Here is a 10,843-nt window from a genome sequence, read left to right as displayed (position 1 = left end):
TGTTTTTTTACATAAATACATTTTTGCAAGTGTTGAAGAATAGCAAGCACACTTACAGAGTAAAATTTCGTAAGTAAACACACCTTTATTAGATAAAATTCCATTTGAACTCTTTCAAGATCGTTTAAAAAATAAGATCTAATCCTCGTTTTGTCCGATATGATATTTGATTAAAGAACGCGTGACATAAAAGATTAATGCGGGCGCGCGATTTGCTTATCCATATTGCGTTTTAAGTCTCTATTGTTCGGGACCCTTCGTTGTACCTAGGAAGAGTCCTTGAAAACGATATCTACCTGAAAACATACCTGGTGAAAAAAAAATTAATCGTAGAAAAATTATTGACGATCAAAGTCGAAAATTTTAATTTCTAAAACGGCTTCAAAGAGAGCACTACCCGTCTTCAGTTCGGTCGTTACCATGGAGGATTTTTCTGCTAGTAGTAGTGATAAAAAGAAAATGTCAGATGGACTGAACCCAACAACAATATGGCAGAAGGTTTTAAATAATAAAATTAGGGTTTACAGAACCGCCAATTTGTACCTGAGTTGCTTTAGTCTGGTAAGAAAATTTGTGAATTTTTTTTTAAGTTAAGTTTTGTATTTGTGGTTTATGAAGTAACGTAAATTTTCTTCGCAGGGTTTGGTTATGAACTTACCCGGAGTTACTTTGCCAGATTTGCAAAGAACTGTTCACGCAACTACAACTCAAATGGGTTACGTGTTAACCTTTAGATTTATCGGATATTGTATTGGCTCCTTGGCTGGTATGAATTTAGAAACCCAGATAAAACCAAATGCGAATGGAAAGTGAAGTTAAGTAACTCGTTGTCTTTGAGTCAATCTATGATAATTGCCCTTAAGAAGAAGCGATAGGAATGTAATTGGTAACGCATTCCTGGATCAATGCCTCGAAATTAGCAGAATTGGCATTTTCGTCTCCTGCTCACTTTCTGTTTATCTATTTGCGTTTGATAAAACCTACAGCATATAATCTAAGCCCCGTGATATTTATCATTTTAGGCGGATGGTTATTTACCAAAATTCATCGTCTGGTTTTATTCACCATTATTCTGTTGCTAATATCGGGGTTAAACTTTGCCGCACCATTCTGCGAACAATTTTACCTTCTTATGGCTGTAATGGTGTCTTTATCCATGGTTCTTGGATCCATGGATACCGGTAACAAATGCGACAATTTCTATTTGGAATTAAACTTGTACGTCGCTAAAACACTTAAACTAATTACAGGTGCCAATGTCCTGTGTTTGGATCTATGGATGGACAATCCAGGACCTTTTTTTCAAGGACTTCATTTTACATACGGGCTTGGGTCGGTAATTGGACCCTTAATTGCCGAACCATTCTTATCACCCGAAGATGAGGAACAAAATAACTCGACGTCGGTGGTCAATTCAACGGAAATGGTGCCGACTACTCTTATCCCGCCAGTTAAGGACATCGGAAACGTTGTTGCGTCCTACAGTATCATTTCGGCCTTTGTCTTCTTGGTCGCGGTTTCCTCTCTCGTGTCCTTCTTAGTTGACCGAAGTTCGATCCAGAGTAACACCGAGAAAGAGCGTGTGTCCAATAAAACTCAAGGGAAGATCTTGCCTAGGGTTCTGATTGGTTTAGGCATGTTGTTCTTAGCGGGTTACGTCGGTTTAGAGAATGTTTACACTCAATTTTTGACCACATTCGTTATGAACAGTAAGCTAAAAATGAGTAAATCAACCGGGTCCTTTATGACTTCGACCTTTTGGGGAACTTACTGTTTCGGACGCGGTATTAGCGTATTTTTGGCCACGAAATTCAACCCCTTGCATCTGCTTTTCTTCAACTTAACCGTGATTTCGGGTATCGGTGTTGTCTTAGCCGTATTTGGCGAGGAAAGCGCCGCGGTTATGTGGGCTGGATCAGCCATCTTGGGCTTTGGTTGCGCCTCCACTTGGGCTTCGAGTCTGTCCTGGATGGAAAGATACGTCGGTATATCTAATTACGTTTCGGCATTATTCGTTGTCTCGGGCTCTCTCGGAGGATTTCTGATTGGGCTTGTTGTGACGCAATTCATGGACACCGCTCCTAGCGTTTATTTGTACGTTGTTTGCGTCAGTTCAGTGATATGCGTCGTAGCTTTGGCTGGACAGTTAAGAGTCGTTTGGCATATTAAAGGCAGGAGAGCGAGAGATTTGACAAGTAGTAGTATAGAATATTTGGATAAGACCGAACACATAAATTAATTCGAAGCTATTAATGAAATAGGGAGAGTTAAGCGTACTGTACTTGTGATAATATTGTATATATATAATATAAATACATATTTCTTTGAAATATCTTTTGCGTTTGTCCTGAAATTTCTTTAAAAACGTCTTAAAAAATCGGGCGTACGAGGATTGAACCAGTATAATCTTTGAGGAGAGAGGGATGGAGTAGAAACCTCCGTACCTATAACGTTGCAATCTAAACCCCCACCTACGACAACGAAGTCCTCCCACCGTCCTCAGCGTTTCGGTAGGGTCGTTCAGTACGGAATCCTAAAGGACGCTCGGTCTGTCTTAAAAATAGAAGCTATAGGCCTAGTTCTCATACAAATGCAATGGCGCTACGCGTCAGCATTTAACAATCGCCTACCAAAGGGTAGGGGCATGCGCGAGGTACACTGGGAGACTTTCATTGCCACAGGTCGCTCATCATTCTTACCACTCCATCTTACCTCTTTTCCCCCAGGTGGTATAATGAAAGTGAATTTGGTTGACGTTAAGGTTTTGGATACATTGTTATATAGCCGCCATTTTTCAAGATGCCCGAGGATAAGATAAACCTTTCTTAATGAGTACCCGCTACGTCCAATCAAAGTTTAAGCTTCCAGTATAGGTATAGCTGTTTGGGATGGGCGTTGATTACCGGTAGATCAATACTGAAGTCTCCACTCGAATTTGCAAATTGTTAAAAATAACACTGATTATATTTATCAAATAATAGCTTTTCTTCGAAGGCCATATCATATTTTAATCCTTTAATTCTCAATACTTTTAACTAAATGATTTGACAAATTTTTCAAGGGATTAATATAATACAATGAAATTGACCTCGATTTAAATGTTATCAAAATAGATACACCAAAACGTTTTTGTACGCGTAAGACAAACGGGCGAAAGTTTTCGAGAAGTAAACTTGTAATCTTGTAATCATAGCTTTTACTCCGAACTTGAACGTTATGGAAAAACTTGATTTCTCAGAGGGTGCTAGACCAAATTCTAATGGTAAAATACCAGAGGAAACTGAGTCCCCAATAATCCCTCTTCGGACACTATGGCAAGATATTCGTAAGGATAAAATAAGAACGTTTAGAACATTCAATTTGTACATGCTTCTATTAGTTGCGGTAAGGAACATTGTTTTTTCTGTAATTTTAAGTATGAAATGAGCTTATTTAAAGTGGATTTCGGTGTAAAGAATTCCCCATCATGGAAAGGGGAAAACCTTAATTACTTTAGAAATTTCGCGTTTAAGCAATAAAACAATGTGAATTAAAGTAGTTATGATACTTATAATTTGACTTAAAACATATAGGGTATGCTTGTTAACATAACCGGAGTGACATTACCCGATTTGAAACGGAATGTCGATGGTTCAACGACGGAAATGGGGTATTACATCTCTTCGAGATTTTTTGGTGCTTGTATCGGGTCTTTGGGTGGTAGGTACAGTCTATCTCCGATAATTAAGTACTATGTATAGAATCTCGACTTGCTTTTAGCGGGCTGGATTTTTAACAAATTTAATCGTCTGGTTGTAATTACCGTTTTGCTTTTGGCCATGGCCCTGTTAAACTTCGCGGTACCATTTATCAAAAATATTTACCTACTAATCGGAGACAATGTACTGATATCCGTCTTTCTTGGAGCCGTAGACACCGGTAATGACTTAATTACCAGCGTCACAGCGTGGTTTTAAGTTATTAAAGCCATTATCCTAATTACAGGTGCCAATGTCCTGTGTATGGATCTATGGATGCACAATCCTGGTCCGTTTTTTCAAGGACTTCATTTTAGTTACGGAATTGGGTCGGTAATTGGACCCCTAGTCGCTGAACCATTCTTATCACCGGAAGATGAAGAGGCGAGTAATTCAACGGAGGCCAATTCAACTACAACTGAAATGGTACCGACCACGTTGGTTCCTCCGCTCAAGGACATTGGAAACGTAGCGGCGACTTATAGTATCGTTTCGGTTTTGGTGTTGATTGTCTGCGTTTCGAACCTGGTGTCTTTCCTGATCGACAGAACACCAATTAAAAGTAACACCGAAAAGGAACGAGTAACCAATCACACGCCAGGAAAAATCCTTCCGCGTGTTCTGATTGGTTTCGGGATGGTGTTCTTAGGCGCTTACGTCGGTTTAGAAAATGTTTTCGCGCAATTTCTGACGACATTCGTCACGAACAGTAAGCTAAAAATGAGCAAAGCAACCGGTTCCTATATGACTTCGACCTTTTGGGGAGTTTACTGTTTCGGGCGCGGTATTAGTATATTTTTGGCCACGAAATTTAGGCCTTTTCATATGCTATGCGTTAATCTAACCGTTATTGCGATTACCCTCGTTGTCTTATCCATATTTGGTGAGTCCAACCCCACTGTTATGTGGGCTGGAACGGCCATTTTGGGGTTCGGCTGTTCCTCCACAATGCCTTCCATGTTTGCGTTCCTGGAAATATACGTTGCTATATCTAATTACGTCTCTGGGTTACTCGTGGTCGCCGCGGCTCTCGGAGGATTTCTTCTATCACTCGTGGTGACGCAGTTCATGGATTCGAGACCTATCATGTATTTTTACATGCTTTGCGTTGCCTGCGTCTTATGCATCAGTGCACTAGCCGCGCAAGTTAAAGTCGTTTCGAATATTAAAAAAAGAACTAATGCCAATAGTACCAAAGGTAGTGCGGAATATTTGGATAAATCTGAACACGTAAATTAATTCGAAACTATTGATGAAATGAGGAAAGTTTAGTGTACCATACTTACTCTTTTTAGTTATTTAATTGTGATAATCTTGTATATGTATAATAAAAATACATATTTCTTTAAAATATCTTTTGCCTTTGTCCCGATCCCGAAGTTTCTGGTACATTTCTAAACGGCCCGAAACAATGCGGCTCATGGGATGTGAAGTATGACTTTATAAACATTATTTCTTAAGGAAGGCTTTGGGTACATTTCTATATCGCCACCATTTTTTTAAAGATGCCCGCGGATTAGATAAACCTTTCTTAGCGAGTAAACACAATAAAGAGTAACATTATAATCAAAATTTCAACTTCCAGTATGGGTTTGGGCTGAACCTATGTTATCGGTTGATCAGTGATAAAGGCGTTTTTACTCAAATTTCCTTATGAATATATAGAAGAATCGCGTGATTATTATTAATCCCTTCTCTACCAAGGTCATATCATATTTAAATGCATTAATTCCTTGACTTCAACTAAATTATTTGACAATTTTTTTTCATGTGATAACCTTACATTCATTGAAAGGAAAAACAAACAAAACACAGATAAGAGAATAATACAATTGAATTTTACAACGCTATCATAAGAAGATTTAAAATTAGATAAATTTTATCTAAACTGATACACCCAAAACGTTCTTGTTCATTTAGTGTACAACAAAGAGACGAAAGTTTTCGTACTGTTAACTTGTAAACATCGCTTTTACTCTTGCTTATTGAAGGAACTGTTCTAAATTTATGATGGATAAACTTGATTTCTCAAATGGTATTAACTCCGACAGGAAAATGCCAGACGAAACTGGGACCCCAACATCGTCTCTTCGGGCACTATGGGAAGATATTCGTAAGGATAAAATAAGAACGTTTAGAACATTCAATTTGTACACTCTTCTATTGGTTTCGGTAAGAATTATTTTTTTTAAAGTATTTTTTATTTTTACCATATGTATGATATGCATATCATACTTATAGTTATTACGATACTTACGACCTGACTTAAAACTTACAGGGTATGCTTGTTAACGTATCTGGAGTGACTTTACCAGATTTGAAACGCAATGTCGATGGTACAACGAAGGAAATGGGTTATTTTGTCACCGCCAGATTTTTCGGTGCTTGTATCGGGTCTTTGGGTGGTACGTACTGTCTTTCTCCGATAATTACTTACTATGTATAGAATCTTGACTTGCTTTTAGCTGGCTGGGTTTTTACCAAGTTTCATCGTCTGGTTGTATTTACTAGTTTACTTTTGGCCATGGCCCTGTTAAACTTCGCGGTACCATTCATCAAAAATGTTTACCTACTAATCGGAGACAATGTACTGATATCCGTCTTTCTTGGAGCCGTAGACACCGGTAATGACTTAATTACCAGCGTGGCTTTAAGTTACTAAAGCCATTATACTAATTACAGGTGCCAATGTCCTGTGTATGGATCTATGGATGCACAATCCTGGTCCGTTTTTTCAAGGACTTCATTTTAGTTACGGAATTGGGTCGGTAATTGGACCCCTAGTCGCTGAGCCATTCTTATCACCGGAAGATGAAGAGGCGAGTAATTCAACGGAGGCCAATTCAACTACAACTGAAATGGTACCGACCACGTTGATTCCTCCGCATAAGGACATTGGAAACGTAGCGGCGACATATATTATCATTTCGTTTTTGGTGTTGATAATCTGTGTTTCGAACCTGGTGTCTTTCCTGATCGACAGAACACCAATTAAAAGTAACACCGAAAAGGAACGAGTAACCAATCATACGCCCGGAAAAATCCTTCCGCGTGTTCTGATTGGTTTCGGGATGTTGTTCTTAGGCTCTTACGTCGGTTTAGAAAATGTTTTCGCCCAATTTCTGACAACATTTGTCATGAACAGTAAACTAAATATGAGCAAAGTAAAAGGTTCCTTTATGACTTCGACCTTTTGGGGAGTTTATTGTTTCGGACGCGGTATTAGTATATTTTTGGCTACGAAATTCAAGCCTTTTCATATGCTATGCGTTAATCTAACCGTTATTGCGAGTACCCTCGTTGTCTTATCCATATTTGGTGAGTCCAACCCCACTGTTATGTGGGCTGGAACGGCCATTTTGGGGTTAGGTTGTTCCTCCACAATGCCTTCCATGTTTGCGTTCCTTGAAACATACGTCGGTATATCTAATTACGTCTCTGGATTACTCGTGGTTTCCGCGTCCCTGGGAGGATTTCTTCTATCCCTCGTCGTGACGCAGTTCATGGATTGGAAACCTATCATGTATTTTTACATGCTTTGCGTTGCCTGCTTCTTATGCATCAGTGCACTAGCCGGTCAAGTTAAAGTCGTTTCCAATATTACAAAACAGAGAAGTTTGACTCATGCAAGTAGTACGGAATATTTAGCTAATTCTGAACAGTACGTTGATTAATTTTTACACTAAATTTAACTTATTTTTCTTTTCATTGTACGCGCGCGATACTGTAATACAATTTATTTAACTAAAGTATCTTTTGTTCATATAAATATATATATATATTGAAAATAATTATTGTTTCAACTGAGATTGAATGTTATACATTGTAAGGCGTGTAAACTCAGACGTGGGAAACACGTCATTTTCTCATTTCTTTGAAAATTACCCTTTCTTGGTAAAAGGTTTTGGGTTATGTGTATTATTTGCCTGTGATTGAAAACACAGTGTTGAAGAGTTCAAACACTGTGTCGATGCAAAGCAGCAATACCCATCGCAATTTCCAAAAGACAAAGTAAGTCTTGGTTTCGTCGGTTACTGTTCCACACTGTATGTCTAAGAACTAATGCACCTACGGCTACATTTTTTTGAGTGCAAGTATAGTTGTTATTTTTCGAAAGATGTTAAAGTAATCAACTTTTAGGGAGGCCCTCTTAAAATATTCATACGTTAATCATACGTTGTATTTGAAAAACAAAAAAGGTGAGTAGTATAGCTTTGAAGTCATAATATTATCCTTTATCGAGCATCAAACGTCAAACGTGAACATGCCTTACACTGCTACAAGATTTCAGCTAGATTCTAAAGCTAGAGTTCGCAAATTTCATTATGTTAACAAGAAGATTCATCATGCTAAAGATAAAAAGTCAAAAGAACACGATGTCCCAAAGCACTGCGTTACATTTTACTACATCCTATTTCTTCTTTGTTTCTGTTATTTTATCGTTCAAGTAATACAATTCGGTGCCCTATATTATCAGTACCCAATTAGCGTGGATGTTGAGGTCATCTTTACCACTGATTTTGAGTTACCCGGGATATCATTTTGCTATAATCAGGCGTAAGTTACTTAAATCAGTAATTGCTTTCGATTGAAATGTTTCATATGCGTTATTGAATTATTTTAGGTTGAATAAAAGTCTGGTTTGTAACCAAAGTTCTCAAAGTCGAAAATGGTGTTCAAGGATTAACCACGAAACTGTAATGAGTTTAAAGTTACAGGGTTTCCGCAAAATTCCCTGAAAAAGTAAGGGGAATATTAAAATTGTGTTTTTTAAGTCAGAGAATTTCATAATGGTTAGCAGTATTCTACAAGACACCCTTCCGTAATGTTAAAGGAAAAAAAATCACGTGTTTTCACAAAATTTCCCATAGAAATAACATGGAGTTTTTCGTAATGGTTCCCCTCTATTAACTTAAAAACTACAGCTTAGTTACTATTGGGAATACGCTTAGATTAACAAGTAACTATTCAGGGTGTGCCTTTTCCGAGTTTCATCAAAATCCATAAGGTCTAAGTATTTCATTTTAATTATTAGTTCATGGCACTAGTTATTTTTGAACCTACGTCAACATTGTGTCTTTTCTACTTACAAATAAATTTGGCCAAATTAAAATAGTTCATGGAACACCTGGAAAAGTCGGGGAGTTTTACGGCAACCCGGAATTAATTTATAGAGATTAATTAATGATTAAATTAATTAAAACGTTGTCTCGCGATACAGGACGTAAAAGAACTAATTAGAAAGCTTGATTTAAACCAAATGATGAAATTTACATTGAAACAAGATGAGTACATGCATTTCGCTAACGTCAGTGGATTTGCGAACGCGTCTGATCATACAAAACAGTTGAGACACGATTTTCTCTTAATAAGTTCAAAAGATATGGTCCATATATGAACATATCTTATAAACTTATGCTCTCACAACACACTTTCACATTTTCAGAAGGGGTACTTGGTCGCTGTTCAATAATTTAGTCTGTTACACCTTGTACGAGCGTTGGGAAAAACCAGGAAGATTTTTGGTCAAAAATACAACTTCCGGAATAAGTAGGTAGATCGCCATTAACATTTTTAATTTTTTTTAAATTTTAACTAAGACTCTTTTCGAAGCGTACAAGTTCCTGCTAAATATGGCAGAGGACGAAATGACCTGTCAATTGCCCGCCCGTTTGAGCACGTTGTACATTCACAGCAGCTACAGCTTTCCTTTCAATTCCGACACTTGGATCGAGTTACTTCCAGGCAAAAAATACGACGTTCATATAAAACCGGTAAAACCTTTACCATTTGTATTTGTTATTGCTAAACCTAAATCGCTTAATCTGGTTACAGAGTCGCATATTGCTTCTGGAATTACCGTATTCCACAGCTTGTAAAAATTACAGCAGAGAATATACGAATACCGGTGGATATTTAAGTCAGAAAGTAATTAGCGTTGAGATACTTAAAGGGTACAATTTAATTGAAATACGTCCGAGACACGTGACCAAGGAAGGCCGTGGTTCAAAGAAGCGTAATTAGTTTTATTTCGGAAACTAGCATTGTGATCTCGCGAAAAACAAGGACTAGGTGTCCAGTCCCAACTGTCCCACTCCACATGTAGTCTTTTATCTGGGGATCACGTGGTGCCTGTGACGTATTTCAAAGAATCTTTACCCAGCTGTCCATGCCTTCTTTATAAGTCCGGTTTATTTTCAGAATTGCATACTTAGATGTAAACAGAAAGTACGCTTGTCAGATTAGTTTTAAACTAAATTAAATTAAAATTAAATATCAATGTTTTATTAAGATTTTGGATCAACGATGCGGTTGTATTGCATCAACGTACGTTCCTGTCACGAAACAATTTCAAAAATGCGTTGGAAATGACAGTAAGGGTCTTATAAATAACCGAAATTCGATATGAAACGCGATCTGAATTATTTTATTGTTCAGCCACTTGTTACGGAAGAGCTTCTTACCATTTGTCAAAGTGCAACGATCAAGAATGTCCCATTGGTTGCGAGTTAGTTACTTATGGATATTATTTACTAACGAACCATATTTAATTTTAATGTCTTTTATTAATTTTTAGAGTTGAAGATTACGATGCAATAGCTACTAGCCTTTTTCTCACCGAAATGGGAAAACAGGTTAAGAAAACTGAATATTAATATTTGACTTATAATTGTTGACACTAGTTTGATTTAAATAATTATAGTTTAAATGTGTGGATTGCAGGTATGAATGGAGTTCATAATTTTTATAATAAGTTTTATTACCTATATTTAAATCTATTTAGCGATATAACAGTTGTCAACATTTTTATTGAAACGCACAAATTATTACTCTATAATCACAAACCAAAATTTCAGGTCAGATTTATTATTTTAATCATAATTACGTTTAATTTAATTTTTGGTTATATAGGCTATCGAAATACTGGGATATGTTGGCGGAAATTTAGGTTTGATATGTGTTTTCTGGGAAAGGTTTTTTTTTCAAATTATTCATGCGATTATGAATTGTAATTCTTTTAGGTATTTGGTTGGGTTTATCGGTTCCCTCTATTTACAAACACTTGGAATCGTGGGCCTTTCTCTTCGTATTTAAACTGAACAATT

General features: G+C 37.1%; 4 protein-coding genes across 8 annotated transcripts; all 4 read left to right on the top strand.

Moving 5' to 3' along the window:
- Nucleotides 1-103: 103 nt before the first annotated feature.
- On the top strand, nucleotides 104-2,330 carry LOC149673665 (sodium-dependent glucose transporter 1B-like). Of its 2 annotated transcripts, XM_089839292.1 has the most exons (4): nucleotides 104-561; nucleotides 640-766; nucleotides 1,023-1,181; nucleotides 1,251-2,330. In XM_089839292.1, the coding sequence occupies exons 1-4, from the start codon at nucleotides 421-423 to the stop codon at nucleotides 2,237-2,239; spliced, it is 1,416 nt and encodes a 471-aa protein (XP_089695418.1). In that variant the 5' UTR covers nucleotides 104-420; the 3' UTR covers nucleotides 2,240-2,330. The 2 variants fall into 2 exon arrangements, with proteins under 2 accessions (XP_089695418.1, XP_089695417.1); XM_089839291.1 differs by having other exon boundaries at nucleotides 1,023-2,330.
- Nucleotides 2,331-3,481: 1,151 nt separating this feature from the next.
- Nucleotides 3,482-5,088, top strand: LOC149673664 (sodium-dependent glucose transporter 1B-like). 2 transcript variants are annotated; one of them, XM_089839298.1, is made up of 3 exons: nucleotides 3,482-3,699; nucleotides 3,760-3,918; nucleotides 3,985-5,088. In XM_089839298.1, the coding sequence occupies exons 1-3, from the start codon at nucleotides 3,576-3,578 to the stop codon at nucleotides 4,974-4,976; spliced, it is 1,275 nt and encodes a 424-aa protein (XP_089695424.1). In that variant the 5' UTR covers nucleotides 3,482-3,575; the 3' UTR covers nucleotides 4,977-5,088. The 2 variants fall into 2 exon arrangements, with proteins under 2 accessions (XP_089695424.1, XP_089695425.1); XM_089839299.1 differs by having other exon boundaries at nucleotides 3,482-3,703.
- Nucleotides 5,031-7,506, top strand: LOC149673663 (sodium-dependent glucose transporter 1A-like). Of its 2 annotated transcripts, XM_089839295.1 has the most exons (5): nucleotides 5,033-5,696; nucleotides 5,789-5,909; nucleotides 6,016-6,142; nucleotides 6,203-6,361; nucleotides 6,420-7,506. In XM_089839295.1, exons 2-5 carry the CDS (start codon nucleotides 5,793-5,795, stop codon nucleotides 7,409-7,411), a joined length of 1,395 nt encoding a protein of 464 aa, XP_089695421.1. In that variant the 5' UTR covers nucleotides 5,033-5,696; nucleotides 5,789-5,792; the 3' UTR covers nucleotides 7,412-7,506. The 2 variants fall into 2 exon arrangements, with proteins under 2 accessions (XP_089695419.1, XP_089695421.1); XM_089839293.1 differs by having other exon boundaries at nucleotides 5,031-5,909.
- Nucleotides 7,507-7,613: 107 nt separating this feature from the next.
- On the top strand, nucleotides 7,614-10,760 carry LOC149673662 (uncharacterized). Of its 2 annotated transcripts, XM_089839307.1 has the most exons (10): nucleotides 7,614-8,294; nucleotides 8,362-8,434; nucleotides 8,959-9,083; nucleotides 9,184-9,287; nucleotides 9,351-9,511; nucleotides 9,573-9,965; nucleotides 10,030-10,111; nucleotides 10,176-10,245; nucleotides 10,315-10,372; nucleotides 10,441-10,760. In XM_089839307.1, exons 1-6 carry the CDS (start codon nucleotides 8,002-8,004, stop codon nucleotides 9,759-9,761), a joined length of 945 nt encoding a protein of 314 aa, XP_089695433.1. In that variant the 5' UTR covers nucleotides 7,614-8,001; the 3' UTR covers nucleotides 9,762-9,965; nucleotides 10,030-10,111; nucleotides 10,176-10,245; nucleotides 10,315-10,372; nucleotides 10,441-10,760. The 2 variants fall into 2 exon arrangements, with proteins under 2 accessions (XP_089695433.1, XP_089695434.1); XM_089839308.1 differs by lacking the exons at nucleotides 10,030-10,111; nucleotides 10,176-10,245; nucleotides 10,315-10,372; nucleotides 10,441-10,760 and having other exon boundaries at nucleotides 9,184-9,291; nucleotides 9,573-9,724.
- Nucleotides 10,761-10,843: the final 83 nt, after the last annotated feature.

The sequence above is a fragment of the Phalangium opilio genome, unplaced genomic scaffold, assembly GCF_054372755.1.
Source record: "Phalangium opilio isolate 3A_F unplaced genomic scaffold, DU_Popi_V2 ptg000048l_1, whole genome shotgun sequence".
Lineage (NCBI taxonomy): Eukaryota > Metazoa > Arthropoda > Arachnida > Opiliones > Phalangiidae > Phalangium > Phalangium opilio.
Note: the sequence above shows the minus strand (reverse complement) of the source record. Positions and strands in the feature narration are given on the sequence as shown.